The sequence below is a fragment of the Salminus brasiliensis genome, chromosome 2 (assembly GCF_030463535.1).
Source record: "Salminus brasiliensis chromosome 2, fSalBra1.hap2, whole genome shotgun sequence".
Taxonomy (NCBI): Eukaryota; Metazoa; Chordata; class Actinopteri; order Characiformes; family Bryconidae; genus Salminus; species Salminus brasiliensis.
The window spans coordinates 42784715-42804051 of NC_132879.1; the positions used below are offsets into that span (position 1 = coordinate 42784715).

General features: G+C 38.3%; 2 protein-coding genes across 2 annotated transcripts; both read left to right on the forward strand.

Annotated features, from left to right (window-relative positions):
• Positions 1–113: 113 nt before the first annotated feature.
• On the forward strand, positions 114–2990 carry ndufa5 (NADH:ubiquinone oxidoreductase subunit A5). Its single transcript, XM_072672831.1, has 5 exons — positions 114–238; positions 1886–1930; positions 2160–2276; positions 2579–2644; positions 2769–2990. The coding sequence occupies exons 1-5, from the start codon at positions 218–220 to the stop codon at positions 2868–2870; spliced, it is 351 nt and encodes a 116-aa protein (XP_072528932.1). The 5' UTR covers positions 114–217; the 3' UTR covers positions 2871–2990.
• A 1542-nt stretch (positions 2991–4532) lies between these two features.
• Positions 4533–18309, forward strand: ints13 (integrator complex subunit 13). The gene is made up of 17 exons (XM_072672835.1): positions 4533–4814; positions 6402–6651; positions 6747–6821; positions 7492–7694; positions 8093–8173; positions 8344–8434; positions 9120–9248; positions 12620–12704; positions 13831–13923; positions 14020–14109; positions 14312–14490; positions 14724–14888; positions 15927–16081; positions 16535–16765; positions 16863–17002; positions 17834–17969; positions 18075–18309. Exons 2-17 carry the CDS (start codon positions 6427–6429, stop codon positions 18109–18111), a joined length of 2115 nt encoding a protein of 704 aa, XP_072528936.1. The 5' UTR covers positions 4533–4814; positions 6402–6426; the 3' UTR covers positions 18112–18309.
• Positions 18310–19337: the final 1028 nt, after the last annotated feature.

The following is a 19337-nucleotide window of genomic DNA, read 5'->3' on the forward strand; positions in this document are numbered from 1 at the left end:
GTGTTTGATATTGGTGTTGCAGCTGGGGTTTTTATTTTGTGGTGTGGCATTTTGCTAAGATTAACGAGGTTAACAAAATAACACAGGGTCGCTTTATTGTTATTAAGCCCAAAGACAACAGCGAGAGGACGCAGTGGCTCAGCCCAGCACTAGAGGGCAGCAGAGGCGATAGCCCACATCAGCGTTTCGTCGAGGAAGAGCGGACGGTAGCGCAGACATGGCCGGAGTTTTGAAGAAGGTACGTATGGAGGTCATTTATATTTGTGGGAGAATGTGTAATCGTTGAGTTTCAGACCTTGCGTTTTGTAAACTCTGGCGAGTTCCCCTTGTTTCTTCCAGACGTTGTGGTCGTGTGTCAGACAGAGGATAAATGGCAGAAATGGTGTGAGAAGATGCTAACTAGCTAGCTAGAGTTAGCTAGCATTGCTAAAACGAAGGCGATGAAGGCGAGCTGAACTCTGCACAGCCTTCAGTCCTGACCCAGCTAAAGAGGGGTGATGAACTTTCTAGCTAGATGCAGGACAGGCTTGCATAGTGTCGCTAGATGGGTGCTCTGAACGTTTAAAGCAGCGCAGAGTTTTCATTCCACAAACCCTGTTGACACCTGCTGAGATAGTAACTAGCTAGCAAGTCAGATGAGTGGAATATAGCTGCAGTTTTAGAAGGGAACAGTCCTTCGTCTCTGCAAGTCTGACATATTTTACACTTAACACTGCAAGAGTTTGCCTTTATAGTTGTATAATACGTTATTATCTGTAAATACGACTGCGTTAGTGCTGTAAAGATGCCCAAATAAACAGTGCATTAGCCATGATTTTTTATTCGACTTTTACAATTAAATTTAACATCTAATAAGCTGTTTGTTGGTGTTATTCATTTTCCATACATTTTGTTTGTTTATATATTTTTGTGGGGTTTTTTGTTTTTGTTTATTGGTGTTCTGCGGTGGCAGACATGTATAGTTCCTGCCAGTGAATTTTAGCATGACACAGAAAATACCTTATTTAAATAAATACTTATTTATTATAGTCTCTCTGGAAAACAGCAAAGCATACTGTTCATTCATTCATATTCAGTGTTTGCATGCCCTTACTGTACAGCTTACAACTAATCTATTTAGGCCGGTGTGATTACACTACAACAGTAATTATAGTCCTTTAGCAAGACTCCTAACTAGGGGTGCACCGATACCAAGTTTTCCTTACAGATGACGATACCAGATTTACAAGTATCTGCTGAGACTGATGCCAACTCTGACTTAAATACTTGATAGATGGCCATGCATCCTAAAGTTTATAGTGCTCCACTTTTATAGGTTGTACTTATAAGTGCTAATGTATCAGGCTCACTGCCATTTATACTTAAAAACAGTGAAACATGTTCATGCCACTAGGGTAGATCACAATAATCAGTTCTACTGGCTTGCTAAAACTTTAGACAGCCAAAAATTCCCATATATGAATTTCAAGATGCATGCTCTGAAACAGCTTTTCCCTGGTGTCATTTTATGTGAAGATGGTCTCTACCAATACTGTCCGGTCATGTCCAAGCCTGTGTTTTTATTGTCTCTGTTTTGATAGTAGCTTTTAGCTGAATTAGGTCTATGTATCTTGTGCAAAGTGTCTGAAATCTACTGAGAAGTAGTTTGATATCCATCTCCAATTCTGTTATAGAAATGAGATGTGGGCATATAATACTGGACAGTGGAATTAGACTTTCATGGTGTAACGATATGTAGGTTTATTAACATTACTTACTGGTCTAAAGGGTTTGTAAAGAAGCAAATGCTACATGTCCTTTTCAGTAAACATTCAAATACAAAAAAAAGAAATGAGGTGATGCATCTTTAGTAAAAAATAAATAAATACATGTTAATTCATTTCAGACCACAGGACTGGTGGGACTTGCTGTTTCCACGAACCCACACCAGGTAAATGCTTAATTTTTTCAGTTGTTGTGTATATTGTTGCTGTAACGCAATAGCCTTATCTAAGCACATTTCTATTGATCCTCTTGTCATGACATTTCGACAAATGCAGATTATGTGACACATAAGTTAAAATCATGTGCCAGTTCCTGATTGTGCCAAAAAGCATATCTTAGTATTAAAACACAATGTAAGAGCAAACTGTTGAGCCTTTCTGTTATTCTTCCCCCAGAATCTCAAGGTTCTGTACACAAAGATTTTGGGTTCCCTCCAGACCATGCCCAAGGATGCTGCCTACAGGAAGTACACAGAGCAGCTGATCACTGAGAGATTCAACCATGTTAATACGGTAAGAAAACACCTACTTAGATATGTGGATATGCTACACAATTTAAATCACCTGTTAAATTAATGTCAATTAAATATGATTTTTTTTAAATAATAAATGTAACTATATAGATTACAGACTGTAGACTGGACACCAAGAGGTATTTTATAGAGTTGGCACAATCAAATGAGTACTCTTGTGTGTGTTTTTGTTCCATTCGAATGCATTGAAATCTAGTTCCCCATCAGTAGAAGTAAATGTATGTAAAGCTTTTTATTTAATGCTTAATTTAATAAAAATCATTTTTGTGGTACTCTGTAAAGGAGCCTGATGTGGAGACACTTGAAAAGAAAATTAACTGTGGCCAGATTGAGGAGGTCATCTCACAAGTAAGTAAAGAGTTTGACAGCCTCATTCAAGTGTTGGGTCTATAAAGAAACATTTTACATTTGTAATTATATGCTTGTGTTAATGTGAGTCTTTTGCATGTAATGTGTCTCTAATCTTGTGCAGGCCGAGTCCGAGCTTGCCTTGTGCAGGAAAATGGTGGAATGGAAACCATGGGAGCCGCTGATTGAAGAGGCCCCTGCAAACCAGTGGAAATGGCCAATCTAAAAGCTCATATTGAGGCTACGTTCGTAGTACACCATTTATGCTTACCATCAATGGGCTTATTTGTTCATAAGTTTTATTTATGTTTAAAAATGAGAAATAAACCCTGTGTAAATATAAAAATGCATGTGTAGCGGTCTAGATCATTTCAGCGTGTGTGAAAGTACAGTTGAAACCCATCTCACATATATATATGTGTGTGTGTGTGTGTGTGTGTGTGTGTGTGTGTGTGTGTGTGTTTGGGTTTGGCGGTAAAAAGAGTTTCACAAATTATACCAATGCCAGTATCCAGCCTCTATTCTAGCACTGAAGTCTGTCATCATTACTAAGATTGATACTGACCAGTGGCAGGAACAATGTGTTGCTGTATTTTGTATTTAGAAGTAGTACAAATGCACACATTTCAGATTTAGAATTTAGTCTACCTTCACAAAACCTAACAAATTGTTTTAGGATTGTGGTGAAGAACTTTCTCCATTAAACCCAAGTTTATATGCTCACGCTGTGATGATCTGTATGCACATAAAAGCATGACGTAAATACATGAAAAATTAAAGCATTCATAACTGTTAAAAAATCAATATGGTTTCCAGGGCTTGTCTAGACTGATTTGTTTTATTGTTTGCGAACCTTTAATAATAGGCATGTTTGGAACATCTAAACAAGCCAGATTCATTTTAGAAACAGATCATAGGAACTGCTGAAGCTACAATAGAGGGGACAAAATGGTGCATACCAGGGAGTGTTTATCAATCATCCTTTAGCTTGTGTTGTGTTGTAGCCAGTGGCACTGGTTGCATTTCACTGATAGAGGGGGCAGAATTGATTCAATCAAATCGTAGTAAATTCTTGCAGTAATCACACTGTCTGAAATAAAAGCCGAAGATAAAAAGAGGATGGCTTCTACAGCAGGATAATGGACTACCTCAAGAGGTACAAGCTAAAGGTTTTGTCCTAGGCTTCACCGTCCCCCAACCTAAACATTACTGAAAATCTGTGGCTAGACCAAGAAATGAAAGAATTATTTGGCTTCTAAAAGTGCCTAGTAGTTTGATACCAAAAGTATTAAAAGCTGCAGTGCTTGCCAAATGGGTGTTTCTAAGAACTGACCCTGAAGGGAGACAAAACTTGCTCTGTGTCCTCTCTTTGTTGTCATTTAAAACTGTAAAAGATGGAAATAATAAAGTAATTTGGCTTTAAATGTTAAAATAACTAGATGCGATTTTTTTTTTTTACTCAATCAGATATTCACAGTAACATTTTTTAACCAGGTGTGCCCACACTTATGCCCATATATATGTATTTGTGTGTATATGGAATAATAAAATTAATAAAATAATAACAAGTATTATTATTGATAATAATAATAATATTAATATAATAAATAAAACGTGATTTATATTTATTAGTATACTTATTGGTTACATTTATTAAAATGATTAGGCAATATTTTGCTAACTTTCTTCTAAAACATTTTTATTAAATATTATTCATATCATAATTAAACGTCACACAATTAAGCATCCATTAGCATTTGTTGTGCGTCGACAGCAGTCCCAAAGCCTGACACTGCAGGAGCTGAACGGAACCTAATAACAGCCCAGATCCGGATCAGGCGCCCCACGACTGCCTCCGCAATCCGGAACCATTCCAACGGTCTCTGCAGTCGCACGGACTTGTTTGCTCGTCTTCCCGATTAAGTGTAACGGCGCATCATGTCCTCTAGTTCACGGCTCCAAAGCTGAGCAACCCGCTTTTCTTAGATAAAACTGTTCCCATCGCCAGTAAAAGCCTGTCCGTCCCACACGTCGTCGTTTATCACACGGAATATACACAAGAGCCGCCATTTATATACGAGGAGACAAAACACAAGCGCTCCTGACCATGCTAAGCTAGTCAGCGGCTCTGGCTCTGCGACAGGAACCCAGCAGCCTCGTCAGATCAGCGGTAAACACACTCAGACACACACGCAGCACAGCACAGCACAGCAGCAGATCAGCGGTAAACCCCCCGAAATTTAAGCTCCAACCAGCACAAACACACACTGGACAGCACCAGGGTACAGTTTCACACACAACAGCCATCGAGCTTAGAGCTTAATGGTAGGATAGTTCAGGCAGTCGCTCAGACCTGCAGGTAGAAGCACAGCACCGCGCTCACCAGCTCACTGATTGTCTGAACCGTGGTTACAACACACCACTCAACGCCATCGTCCTTGTTTATCGCATTCAGAGTCAAACCCTCACTCCACCACTTCGAGCTGTACTGCAAGAGACATCGCTAGATAATTAAAACGAGGTCTAGATTAGATCTGGTCGGGTCTTGGTCTTTGTTTTGACGAGAAGTAGCGAACTGTTAGCTTTACAGTATGTCTGAGTCAAAAAGGAGCTAATGCTAGTAGGCTAAATCTAACTTTACGTCCTTCCTAGATGCACTAAAACAAATAAGTGTTTTTTTTTATTATTATTCGTCCAGATGTTAATTGTCCCACAAGACGACAGTTAGCTAGTGCTACAGTTGTGGTCGCAAGTTTACATGCACTCATTATAGACATCTATGGCAATGGTGATATTTGGGCTTTAAATCATTTCTTTGAACAGTTCTTTATCTGGGGAACGTATGTAAAAACACCACACATGAGGTAAAAAAACCCCACCTAATTAAATTAAAATAAAATCTTAAAGTTTGGAAATGTCTTTTTTTTACCTTCTGTTACTTGTGTGGGGGCTATAGCTCACTCTATATAATCTCTAGATGTAGAAAAAAAATATTTTATGAATCTAGATGTTACTTTTCCTCAAGACTAACCAGCTAGCTACACTATCTCGCATGCCGCTTTGTGGACACCCCGTCTACAAAATGCATTCAGCCCACTTTAAGCAGTAGCAGATAAACATTAACATGTTGGCACCATGCCTAATGCCATGCATTGACTAGAGAGGTAAAAATCATGCTGTGGCGATCATCCAACATCCTTCCGCTCTTGGCATTGGTAGAAAGCCTTCCCTGAACAGCACAGACATTTACTCCAACAAAAGCAGGATACACTTTTCTTTTATTACCAACACTTGGTTTGGTAAATCGCTAAACAGTGCCTCAGACTAGCTCACAAGATATCAACGCCCTTCTACAAAACAAGAAACACTGTTACTTTTCACTGTTTTTATGTTTACTTTCATTTTAATTATGTACTTGTGTCATATTCTTATTGCTGAGATAAATGGTTGTTGAATTATAATGTTCATCTAGACATTTCTAAAATATCCTACTGTTACGTTTTTCTCATCTAATGGCGTCCAGCCTCTGCTGCATTGTGCTGGATGTGAGGGGCTGCCACTATCCATGCCTTTAATAATTGGTATACCACAGTTTCGGTTTGATGCTGAATATTTAACTAATTTAGTACATTTTTTAACTAATTTAGTACATTTTTTAACTAATTTAGTAATATTTTTTTTTAGCTGATATTCTTAGAAAATGCCTCTTTGTAGTTCCCTTCTGACCTTGATATGAACTGTGTTTAACTTTGTACAGGTAATCAGTCTTGAGCACCAGCAAGATGAAGATATTCTCAGTCTCGCACAAGACCGTGTTCGTGGTCGACCACTGCCCCTACATGGCCGAGTCCAGCAGGCAGCAGATAGAATGCGACATGCTAACCAAGAGTCGAGCTCAGGGCGTGATCCCTTTAGCACCGGTCTCGAAATCTCTCTGGACCTGTGCTGTTGAATGCTCTATGGAGTATTGCCGCATTCTTTACGACATCTACCCTATGAGGAAACTTGTAAGATATATCAGATTTTATGATATTGGAACTGAATGGTGAACTGGTTCAGTGTGTTGTGTGCAGTGTTTTATTCAGCTTATACTTTCTTCCAGGTGAATTACATTGTTAGCGATTCCGAATTCCACATCCTGAATAATTGGAGACAGGAAAATCAGAGTGTTCAAGAGGTAAACTGTCTCAGCTTATGAAATCACCATATAGTGTTGTTACATGCTATAAATCAGGGGAGTTGTGCATGTTCAAGTTTCAAAGCTATGTTAGTCTAGTTGAAAGACGGCCATGAAGTCCCTTTTTGTTTTTTTGGAAATGAGAACAGTGCGTTAAACATGGACGGTTTAGTTTCTTCTTTTGACAAGAAGTAGCGAACTGTTAGCTTCACACTCTGTATATATATATATATATATATATATATATATATATAAATAGATGAGTGTTTTTATGCATCCAGATATTAATTTTCCCACAAGACAACAGTTAGCTTTGTGCTATAGTTGTGGTTGCAAGATTACATACACACACACACACACACACACACACACACACACACACACACACACACACATCATTGACATGGCAGTGGTGATATTTGGGCTCAAAATAATTTTTCTTACCGTTCTGGGGCAACGTACATCCAAAAAAATGTTGTTGTTTTTTGTGCATTTAGATGTTATTTTCCCACAAGACTAACCTTCTAGCTAGCACTATCTAGTATCCTGTTTTGTCGACACCCCATTAACAGAATGCATTCAGCCCACTTTAAGTTGCACCCATTGCTGTTGGCACCATGCCTAATGCCATGTGTTGACTAGAGAGGTAAACAACTGTAATTGGTTACAGTTAATGGCTGCACTGGCAGCTGTAGGACCTCCCAACCCTCGTGAGGACCCAGAATGCTGCAGCATCTTACATGGCCTGGTGGCAGCAGTGGAGTCACTTTGCAAGATTACAGAGTACCAGCATGAGTCTCGGACCTCTCTTATGGACATGGCGGACAGGGTGGCCAACAGGGGGCGCATCATCTGTCTCACTAATGCGAAAAGGTAAATAAACCGCAGATCTTGTATGTTGTGTTTTTTTTAGATGATATGAATGCTTGTTGAGATACTATATATCTGTCAAAATGGAAGTTGCTAAGTATTACATCATTTATTTTCTTTTACATTCTGTCTGGAAAGGTTTGTTTCAGTTTAGACAGTTTTTATATTTTGTGGGATGAGTAAAATGTAAAACATCCCATATGGAAATTATAGGTTAAGAATTGTGTTGTGTTTGTAATTAAAGCAGTAATTCATTGGTTGTATGGTCATGGGGCATGTTACTGTTAGTTTACTGTTAAAACTATGATGGTGAAGGTGTGTCAACAGTTTAGCTTCCTCCTCACGTTTCCCAGAAAATAGCAGTGTATTGTTAAATGAATATTTGTGTCTGTCTTCCTCAGTGACACCCATGTGCGGATGCTGGAGGATTGTGTGCTGGAAACTATTCAGGAACAGAACAAGCTTGCCGCTGGATCTGACAGGTGTGTTGTGGGTAAAATATGTCACATTGAACATTGAAGTTTATTCTAGCTGTGTTCCATTTCCATTAGTACTGCTACCTGCTGTTTATCTTTCAGTATTTATGTAATGCTAACTGGCAGTTACTGGTACTCGTTCAAGATTAGTAATTGTCAGTATTTGTTTTGTGCAGGCTTATGCCTATTCAGCAGTGTGAGCTGGTCCTGGTCCACATATACCCACAAGGAGATGACACGCTAGTATCAGACCGGCCAAAGAAAGAGGTGAGGTTAACCAGTGCAGATTCAACTTGTGTTAAGGCTTGGATCTGGATTTGGCCCTCTCAGTTTTGTGACTAGTCTTTAACTTAATGTGTGCAGTTCAAAGCTTAAACTCCATGACATTTAGATAAATGACTACAGGGACATCAGAACCCAGATAAGAAAGAAGAGTCATAGAAACATAGGAAGAACTTGAGGATTACTGAAAAGTTGGAATCACTAGAGATGAATCAGGAAGTTATTGTAACCACTGAATACTGAGAAACACAAATATAAGTGAAAATAGATATTGGCTGTGTATGTGGCAAAATACTGACACATCACTGCTAACTACACCATTTGCACAGAAGTGTTGAGACACCTGCTCATTTATTGTTTCTTCTAAAATCAAGGCTGTTAAGAGTTGATCCTGCTTTTGTTTGAGTGACTGTCTCTACAGTCCACAAACATTTGCTCATGTGTGTTAGTATTTAATTGTCCTAGTGGTAGCTGTTAGCATTTTCCACTCAGTAAAAGGTATTTTAAGGATGGGACACTGCTGTTTTGAAATATTGGATTTCACCTTAAAAGATATAGGTCCCAAACAATCTTGATTAGTCTAAAGGACAGCGAACAGTAATTGTTGACTTGTTGCTAAATATAAACCAACTTTCCCTCCCTGCTAATCTTCAGTTTTTGTCTGTGTCAGATCTCATCCATGCTGAGCAGCGAGGTACACAGTGTGCGTGCTGGGAGACACCTGGCCTCCAAACTAAACGTGCTGGTGCAGCAGCACTTTGACCTGGCCTCCACCACCATCACCAACATTCCTATGAAGGTGAGATCTTCCATGTTTCCCATTCTTAAGTAGTTAGTAGCAGGTCATTCATACCACAAAAAATGACTCGGTCTCCTCATTTTCTATTGTATTCTTGTCCTTTTTTGGTTCTCACTTTCTTCTTGAGAAATTCTTCACCTGTATCTGGCTTGTATTCCTTATTTTTCCTCCCTTATTTGACCCTGTTCACAAGTTTCCTCAGTGGTGAACTTTAAGTATTAGTTGAATGTGTTTTTGTTCATGCATGTGAGATGCATTACAATGCATATTTAAAACATGCATTAGAAGCATTTATTTATCACTGAGGACAAAGAATGCATAACTCTTTAAATATGCAGGAAACAAATGGCATACTCATGCCATAATATTACAGCACATGGGAATGCTGTAATGACTGCAAGTCCAAAGGCTTGACCAGTGACATTTATTTTATAATGTCATATACACTATATGTCCAGATGTTGACATCCCTTCTAATATATATAATTTTATTGCTGAGAGAGATGCAGAGTTTCTGTTGAGATGTATTGCCAGTAGAATAGGACTCTCTGGAGCAGATAAATACAAACTTATTGGCACCCTGCTTTGTGCCAGGCATGGGCAGGAGGACTATAAAGCTCCCAGCATTGAGCTGTGGAGCAGTTGAGCTGTATTCTCTGGAATGATCATCCACAATCCTGACCTTTATAACACTATTTTTGATGAATGCAATCAAATTCTCAAAGCAAAAATCTAGAAGAAAGCCATCCCTGGACAGTAAGGACAGTTATTCCAACAAAAGCAGGATGACCTTTTTATTTATTTTTTTAATTGCTGAATAATCTATAAATAAGCAGTTGTCCCAATACTTTTGTCCATATAGTGTATATCTGGCCTCGCCTGCCCTTCAGTGTGTCGTAGCTTTAAGCCTCCCTTGGACAAGACAAACAAGATACTGACCAAAATGTAAGATGCCAGAGTTCAGGAATCTCATAGTGTTTAAATATGAGACCGGATAACATTAAAGAGAACTTGAATATTTAAACATCCTGATACCCGACACATGTCCTGCTGATTTGATTTTCCACATTTTTTTGTATCCTTCGATCCCATCTGATGACTCACTGAATTTACTGTCTGATCATGCTTTTGCCTTCATGTATATTTTTCTGGATTTTCACACGGCTGCTGTTTTCATGGTGTATTTTCTGTTTTGCTAGCCTACATTAAATGTCTGTGAGCAGGTCAGTACTCTAATGTTTCCAGAGATAATCTCAGACCCTCAGGATGTGTGCCTTCTTCTGTCATCCAGCTCACACTAATCTTACATCTGGATTAAAAAAAAAAAGGCACATTACTTTACATTACTTTAAACCATTATTTGTTTCAATGGCTTCTGTAACCTCATTAGCACTGGTGACTGCCATGTGTATTATGTCCGTGATGAGTTGAAAAACCACAGCCAAGAGTTAACGTCAATACCACTTTATTGTTATGGCGTTTTAATGTTTTAGGATGACAAGGATTTAAAAATAAATAAATAAATATATATATATTTACATTTTTTTAAACTAATATCAAAATGATATCCAATACTTAATACATTTATTTTTATTTAACCTTCATACAGTTGACTGTAAGCATATATTATTACATTACAGACTATTTAAACCTAAAAGGATCAAACTCTAATACTGCTCTCATCTACTGGTTAATACACATGAGCATGGGTGCTCACACACACAGCAAGCCTGTTGGAATCCAATCACAGAAAAGACATTTTGTTTACATTTGTGTTAAATATGGACAAGATTTGTCTCTGACCACATCTGAATGTGGTTTGTGTGATTGGAATGTAGTCTTGTCACAATGCATTTTGAGGGTATTTATCCCAATCCAGTCTTTGTTTTAACCACGGTGTTAGAAGCATCTTCTGGTGTTCTCAAGTCTCCATTAACAGACTTTATTCCCAGCTGGCAGCAGTAAAGACGTCTCAGCTAGTAAATAAGATCTGCAGTGTGTATATTTTACAGTGGAACATGAAAACAGAATATAACAGTTATTTCACACTTGACTGCAGTGTTTTAAAGGAGCTGGGAGCTGAATGGTCAGGGAGGATTCAGACTGGATTATAAGATATTAAACGTGCTATAAAACAGACATTTTAAGAAAAATCTCTACTAAATGAAATAAATCAGTCCAGAATGTCTCATTATAGAAACTGCTACTGCAGTAGGCATTAGTTCTCGGCCATTAGAGACTTTTCCCTAATGAGTTATTTTTTCATTTCTGTGTATTTTTTCTCGTTTTCCAAAATCGAATCCGATACTAAATTATTCATGTAGCGTTTTCTACAACAAATGGTGTACAACAAGCAGCTTTACAGAGATCTGGGTACGAGCCCATTTTGAGTAAGTTTTATTCAAAAAATGTAATAATGAAAATAATACACATTCCAACACTTTTTTTTCAATATTGATGTTCAGCTCAGTGTGTCCCGATTTTCACTGTTTAACATTTTAGTTCCAGACATTTCTGGGGACAAATGTAGTTTAGCAGCTTCAGTCAGAAGAACCTGTAGAAGTTCTTTAGAGATTTAGTTCATTATGATGTTGAGTGTTTATACAAGCATTGAGAAAATGAATCTTTCTTACGATTAGTGTGATGCTGGATGAAAAAGAAAGCACTTCCTTACTGCCTACCTCAACCTTCCCCTGCCATAGGTGATCTTTTTCCCTAGAGATGCTAGTGTCTTGCAGTGCTCTGGTTCTTTGTGCTGTGTGGAGTTGTAGTCTGTACCCTCCCTTTCTCTCTTGTTCTCTCTTTGACTCAATCTCTTCGTCTACCTCCTGTCTTTACTAAGGGTCAAGTATGATCTGTCCCAATGGCAGCCAGCCTTCATAAACCACAAAGGTTTCACCCCTGTGGATGTATGTGAAGCTAACATTGAACTGAATGATCAACCAACATTTGTGCTGTATGAACACACTTTCCTGGTGGATGGTTAGTTTGAGGAGTCACTATGGATTTGGTCTCCTTTCTCCAGAGTGTGATGTGTGCTTCTCATAGTGTTTGCCTTTACCCTTTTCACTCCCTGTTCACAGTGAAACAGAAAGATGTAGAAAAGGTCATGAATAACCTCACCTTACGGAGGGCTGGTTTCCCAAGAACACCGTATCCTACACTACCAAGTGTGGTAAAAATGGCTGCGGCGGTTTTTCTGTTGTCTTTCTTTGATGCTTCCTACAGTATTTGTTCCACGTCGATGCTTTTGGGAAATTCAGCCCAGATCTGTGGATGATCCAGTTGCCCAGGCGCTGGTAGAATTGAATGTGGAAACCCAACTAAATTGTTTCTGTTTACATGTTCGTGTGCTCTCTGCCGAAATGAAGGAGGAACAGCATGCCAACACCTCTGCTAACTATGATGTAGAGCTTTTGCATCATCGAGACGCTCACATGGAGTTCATCAAAAGTGGTATGTATCTTTTTCCAGGTAGCCATTGTGGAAGTGAGGTCAGTTACACTCATCAGGCTGGCAATATTTTGGTTTTCAAAAAACAGAGAGCACACGGGCATCGGCTGTGGTTAGAATGTTGTGGCTGGGAGGCTTCGCTTTAAAGATCTCCAAAACATACAGCTATAACAATGTCATTTACCACGACTATTAAATAGCTGTAATAGCAAATATGCATATATATCGTAACAGTTGTTTTGTTTTTTTTTGCTACCACAAATAACCATATGTGTATGTAATAATATATGGTAAACATGGTAAGCAGTATCAACATGGTTTCCCACTGCCTGTTATTTATTTGATATTTATATTTGATATTTTATTCACATATTAATATTCAGTAATTACACTGCAACACTGCAAACTGGTTGTATTAAGGAATGCTGGTTGCCATTGTTGGTTACATGCAGCTTTAGAGGCTGCATCATAACATCCAAACACATCGTATGCCATTGCTCTATAAGATATGTGTGTGCACATGCATGTAGACTTGCTTGTGTCATCAGATATATCTGATAAGATTATAAATAGGATAAATTAATTCAGAAAATATGCCATCAAGTATTTTAGCATGTTGGTGTTCATTTCTAAATTATTAACAACTCAAGCAAACAAAGAAAAAACACAAACAGTAAAATACACAAGTAATGCTCAGTGATTAATTAGCAACTGTTTGCTCTGTATGTTTTGTAATTAATGTCACAGTAAATCTAATTGTGCTTTTTCATGTAAATCGTGGATTTATGAAAACGAATTGGCCTAGAATGTGACAGTACACCAATGTGGCAAATAACATTTGGCATTTCAGTACATAATTCACACTGTAATCCATATCAGAGGTGCAGTGACTATAATGCAAAAAATCTCTGAATACACACCGTAACATTAGCTCAGTTATAAATGACAACAGCATTTAGTAAACAGTATGTGATATGTTATATATGGACCATCAATATGTTATGCACATTTATGTTAAATTAGTATTTATATTTATACATTTATATTGTATATTTATAGTTATATTTGTAGTCTAAAAACATTCCACCATTCAACATAATCTGTGTGTTTTCCCATTGCGTCCATACAGGCGATCTACACATGGCGGGCAGCACCAACAGAGACAGTGGTCTAAAGGAGACGGTCACACTGAAATGGTGCACTCCACGCACCAACAGTGTAGGTGGGTACTCAGAACTCTGGAAAATGAAGTGCTCGGTCTCTGTCATTATAGATTTCATGCAAACTTGTATTGACATGTTGTGACGTTGGATTTCAGAGTTGCACTACTGCACAGGAGCATATCGGATCTCACCTGTGGACGTCAACAGCAGACCCTCCTCATGTCTCACTAACTTTTTGTTGAATGGTTTGTGTTTGGGTTTATAACTATTCATTAGTTATTTTGATATTTGGCCATTGTATTGTTCAGTTTGTTTAGTCTTTTAAAGTCATGGTGTAGGATATTTCCTAAGCAGAAAATATGAGGAAAGATTGGAAAGGTTATAAAGATTTTTAAAAATTTTAGGAAAGAAATATAATCCTTGTGTTTCTCACTATTCTTATTGCAGGTCGTTCTGTGCTCCTAGAACAACCCCGCAAATCTGGCTCAAAGGTTATCAGTCACATGCTGAGCTGCCACGGTGGAGAGATATTTCTGCATGTGCTTAACAGCACACGATCCACGCTGGAGGATCCGCCCTCCATCAGTGAAGGCTGTGGCGGTCGCGTTACTGACTACCGCATCACAGTAATTACATCACATTATTCACCCTTCATCTTGACCTGACATCCCTTTCCAAAGGAAAATATGAGAATTTGTATGTTCCTCCCAAAGAGTCGCCTTTAGTATTTTATAGTTTTGTGATTTTTTTTTATTTTTTTTATTTTGTAGTACACCATCTATACCTTTTTTTAATGGCTTTTTCAAAGCCATTATGTGAAAGGCTTGGAACTCATCCTTCCTCCTTTCTCTCTTTGTAGGACTTTGGCGAGTTCATGAGGGAGAATCGCCTGACTCCGTTTCCAGACATGCCTGTAGATGCGGCTGGGAGAGCGCCATTTGAACGAGCCAAAGCCCAGCTGGAGCGCCACACCCGCTATTGGCCAATGATAATTTCCCAAACTACCATCTTCAACATGCAGGCAGTGAGAGAAATGTTTTTTTTTCTTTTTCTTGGTATTGTTATTAATATTGTGCAAAATATATATATATATATATTATTATTATTATTATTATTTTTATGACGCATAAGTTGAATGTTTGTTAAGTAATGTTAATGTTTGAAAGTAATGCATGAGGTCATATCCTTGAGCGTATAGCATGCAGTAAGAGACCACTACCAAGAACTATTTATTTTGGCCATAAAGAATTTTAAATGATCATTTGTCTCTCTTATTAATAGAATTCAAAGTATTTTTACAAGAGGAGGTGCAGTAATATTTCTAATAATGCCACATATAGTAGAATGAACTTGTGAACTTAACAAATGTCTCCCAACAAACAGAAATTGCTTTGCCTTGTAAGGTACTTGCAAAATGTATCATTCTTCTTTTGGTAACAGTGCTGTAGAGCATAGTAGTCCTGTGCTGAACTTCCGGTCCCTTTTAGTAGTTAGCCTTGTATTAAGTTTGTCACAAAATAGACATTTTTTATTAGCAGTCTTTATCTTTTTTCTAATCAACTGGACTACTACTAATGGGAGAGGCAGGTCTGGTGATCTACAGAGGATAAGTTGCTACATTTTCTGCTTACTAAACTTGTAAAAACTACAGACATTACAGATTCATTCTGGAGGCCACCTCACAAAAGAGTAATGCTTTTAGTGATCTTGCAGGAAAACAGTGACCCCTAATGATCTGATTTGCATGTGGACTCAGATAATAGTGAGGTGCAGTAATGTGTAAATCATACTTAACAAACCCAAATATTCACTAAATCTCCATTTTAAACATTGTGACTATTTGGCAGCTTCTCTGTGATTTCAGAGCCACGAACATGTTACCTGGAAGTTTCCTGCACAGTCCCACATTTCAGTCACTGTTGCTGTTTATAAAGGCTGTAGTAAATTGCATGCAAAAACAATATGTAGATTAGCTTGTTACGGATCCTTGGATTCTGTAACAAACTTGGAAATGGAGTCTAGTGTGTGCTTGTGTGTTTCATTCTGTCTGCTTCTCTCCCAGGTTGTTCCCTTAGCAAATCTGATAGTTAAAGATACGCTGACTGAGGATGATGTGCTGACATGTCAAAAGACAGTTTACAATCTAGTGGATATGGAAAGGAAGAATGACCCTTTACCCATCTCCACAGTGGGTTCCAGAGGCAAAGGACCCAAGCGGTGAGGAGCCCGTGTGCGCATGTGTGTGTGGTTATAAGCCCAGTATTAACGGCAGTCATCATGCAACACCTGGTTTGGCTCATCAGTTCATTAGGTTGAGTGTTTCGATATGGATTTTGCCATCCAGGGTCTATTCTTTAGACTAGCGTGCTAGATATCACTTCTCCAAGCACTTATTGAGAAGATGAAACTAAATGTTTAGGTGCTATGACAGTAGGTGTTAACACATTATATGTTATGCATTATGTTCTATATATTATTATATTATTTATTATATTATATATTATACAATATTGCCCCCCAGTACAGCATTAGAAGTATATGAAGGCATATGCAGCCATTTTTGTTTGTATGTGAAGTTCTCATTATTATTTGAGGTTGTCTGTTTTTCAAAGTTTTGAGTCTTCATCCTCGTCAATCTTCACCAGAACATGTAAACTTTCTATGCTGCAGGGATGAACAGTACAGAATTATGTGGAACGAGTTGGAGACTCTGGTGAAGACTCATGTGGGAACTAGTGAAAGACACCAGCAAGTCCTGGAGTGCATTAGTGCCTGCCGCAGCAAGCCTCCTGAAGAAGAAGAAAGGAAAAAACGAGGGAGGAAGAGGGAGGACAAAGAGGATAAAACGGAGAAGAATGGTAAAGAGTCTGAGGAGAAAGCATGGACTCAAGACTCTGAAAGGTTAAAAGGCTTTACTGTGTATATCCTGAAATTAAACTTAAATTTCTTAAGCATATTTTTATTATTTAGCTTATTATAATGGTTGTTCCTCCACCAGGCTGAAGGGGTCCGTTGAACGAGAGAAAGAGGATCAGAGTGAATCTGAAGTCATCAAGGATTCTCCTGACTCTCCAGAGCCATTCAATAAGAAACCTCGGCTTGCCACAGAGGAGACACTGTCTCTGGAGAAATCCAAAGGTATATACTTAATTTATCAATATTTCTCTAGTGTTAATGTAATTGTGCCGTTAATTCTATAAGCCACTTTCTTTTAGGACTCTTTTTCACCAATGTCATGCTCTCATGCATTTATAATTTTACAAATTTGTTAGCAAAATGAAATTTACACCTGGAGCTAAATGGCTAACTATGCTAACAAACAACAGAAGTCAATGCTCACCCAAATCTTTGTAAATAGACGGCCAAAATTTGTGCAGACTTGTGCAAAAAATTAACAACACATTATTGCTGAGCATTAGAGGCAATTATTTTAGACGGCCGGTGCTGTTCCAAATTCTGCACGAAAGAGAGCGTATGATTCGGCACAATACCGGCATTCAGCTGCAGGGGTAAATTTTGTACCTTTTATTGTTCTTATGGCCACTTAGAAACTTGTCCACACCCTTTGAGCAACCTTGATGAACAACTAGGTGCAGTTTCAGTGGGTTGCGAGAAGTGTGAGAGCATGTATTTACAAAATAGATTTGCAATATTGGGTATGTAGCTCCATTTACTGTAGTACATGAAACCAGTGCTTTCCAAAAGCAGTTATTCAATAGCTGTGTTTCCATCCAAAGGATTTTATTGCAACAAACGCTTTAACGCTTCAGAAAATTCAGCAGACACAGATATATATACACACACACACACACACACACACACACAACCAAGCTCTGTTCTTGATTGTTTTAAGGGGTGTTGGGCTTTTTCAGGGCAACTAATTAAAGTGTATTTATTTGTATTTTATTTCTTAGTTTTTTTCTAGCTAAGATCAGTAAATAGTCTAATGAACATTTTTTGTTTTTCAAGGCCCTGTCTCCTTACTCAGTCTTTGGACCAGTAGAATAACTCAAGCCAACTCCAGAAAGCACCAGGAGTTTGCTGGAAGAATTAATTCTGTCAATAACAAGGCAGAACTATACCAGCACCTGAAAGATGAGAATGGGTAAGTTCACCTTAGCTCTCGGTTTAGAATTCTAAATTCTCAAGCTGTGTGAATGTCTTGACTCATCAGGTTTTTTGTTTTTTTTGTTTTTTTGTTTTTTATCAGGATGGACGTACATGAGAACGGGAAAGCTTCCAGATGATGTGGTGATATATCTCATGCTCCCTGTATGATCATTGGTTGCCTGAGGAGATATGTCACATTCGAGCGGAATATGCCAGGACAGTTTCTGCGTGGCAGAGGAAACCCACTGTTGTCGGATGAAGAGCTTTTTTTTTACCTACAAGTTTGTACAAAGAAACTAAATAACAATAAAAGACCAGCAGAGTCAATGTTTGCCCATGTTTGTCTTGAAGCTTTTTCTAAGTAGAGTTGAGCTTATCTTGAGGTAGTTGTGACACCAACTAAATAGGCAGTTGTTCCCTTATTGATTGGGAGCTCAGGAAGCTTTGCTTGTTTTTAAATCTGCTCTCATCTGTGCATCAGCTGTGCTCGTGGCCAACCGGATGCTTTGGATGTGACCAGTTAGGTGTACTGGCACCTAGTAAAAACATGCCAGGTAATTATGGAATATCCTGGCTCTATAGAGAGAATTGCAAGATGTCCTCATTGGAGAAGTGAGACAGTTTCTTCAAGAAGCACTTTTAAAAGAACAAAGGAAGATATGAGTCCAACAGGTTTCATTTAGTGGAGGGATCGGAAAGTTCAACGCTGCCCCAAAGCTTTTGTTTGCATAATATTTGGCTTTGGAGGCCACTGGGAGATGGTTGGCTGCCCACTGGATTGATCTTCCTTTCCTGTAAGTTTAGATTTGTTGAGAAAACATGAAGTAGCTCCTTGAACGTTCTGGTCAGTTGGTCTTCATGCAGTAAGGGTAGTGCGCACACCGCCAAGCTCAAACATCTGTAGACTGGTTCACTACAGTTAGCATGCTAATCTCCTGATGTAAAGACACCGAAAGCTGCACAATAGACACTCACAAATCTAAACAACATTTAATTGTAAATGTTTAAAAATGTAACTACACTTTTTGGTTTTAGATAATAAAATACATTCCCACTCAGACCCTGCAATTATGCTGACTAAATAAACATTATATGGACAAAAGTATTGGGACATCTGCTCATTCCTTGTTTCTTCTGTAGTCAATGGTTTTAAAAAAAAAAGAGTTGATCTTGCTTTTGTTGGAGAAACAGTGTCTACTGTCCATAGAAAATGGCTTTTTACATTCTACATATTGAACATTGCTATGAGAATTTGATTGCATTCAGCAAAAAGAGCATTAGTGGAATCAGGATGTTGGATGCTCATGCTTCCTGTCTTGTTTAACCCCAAATTATCAAAACTATTGGATGGATCACCATCATT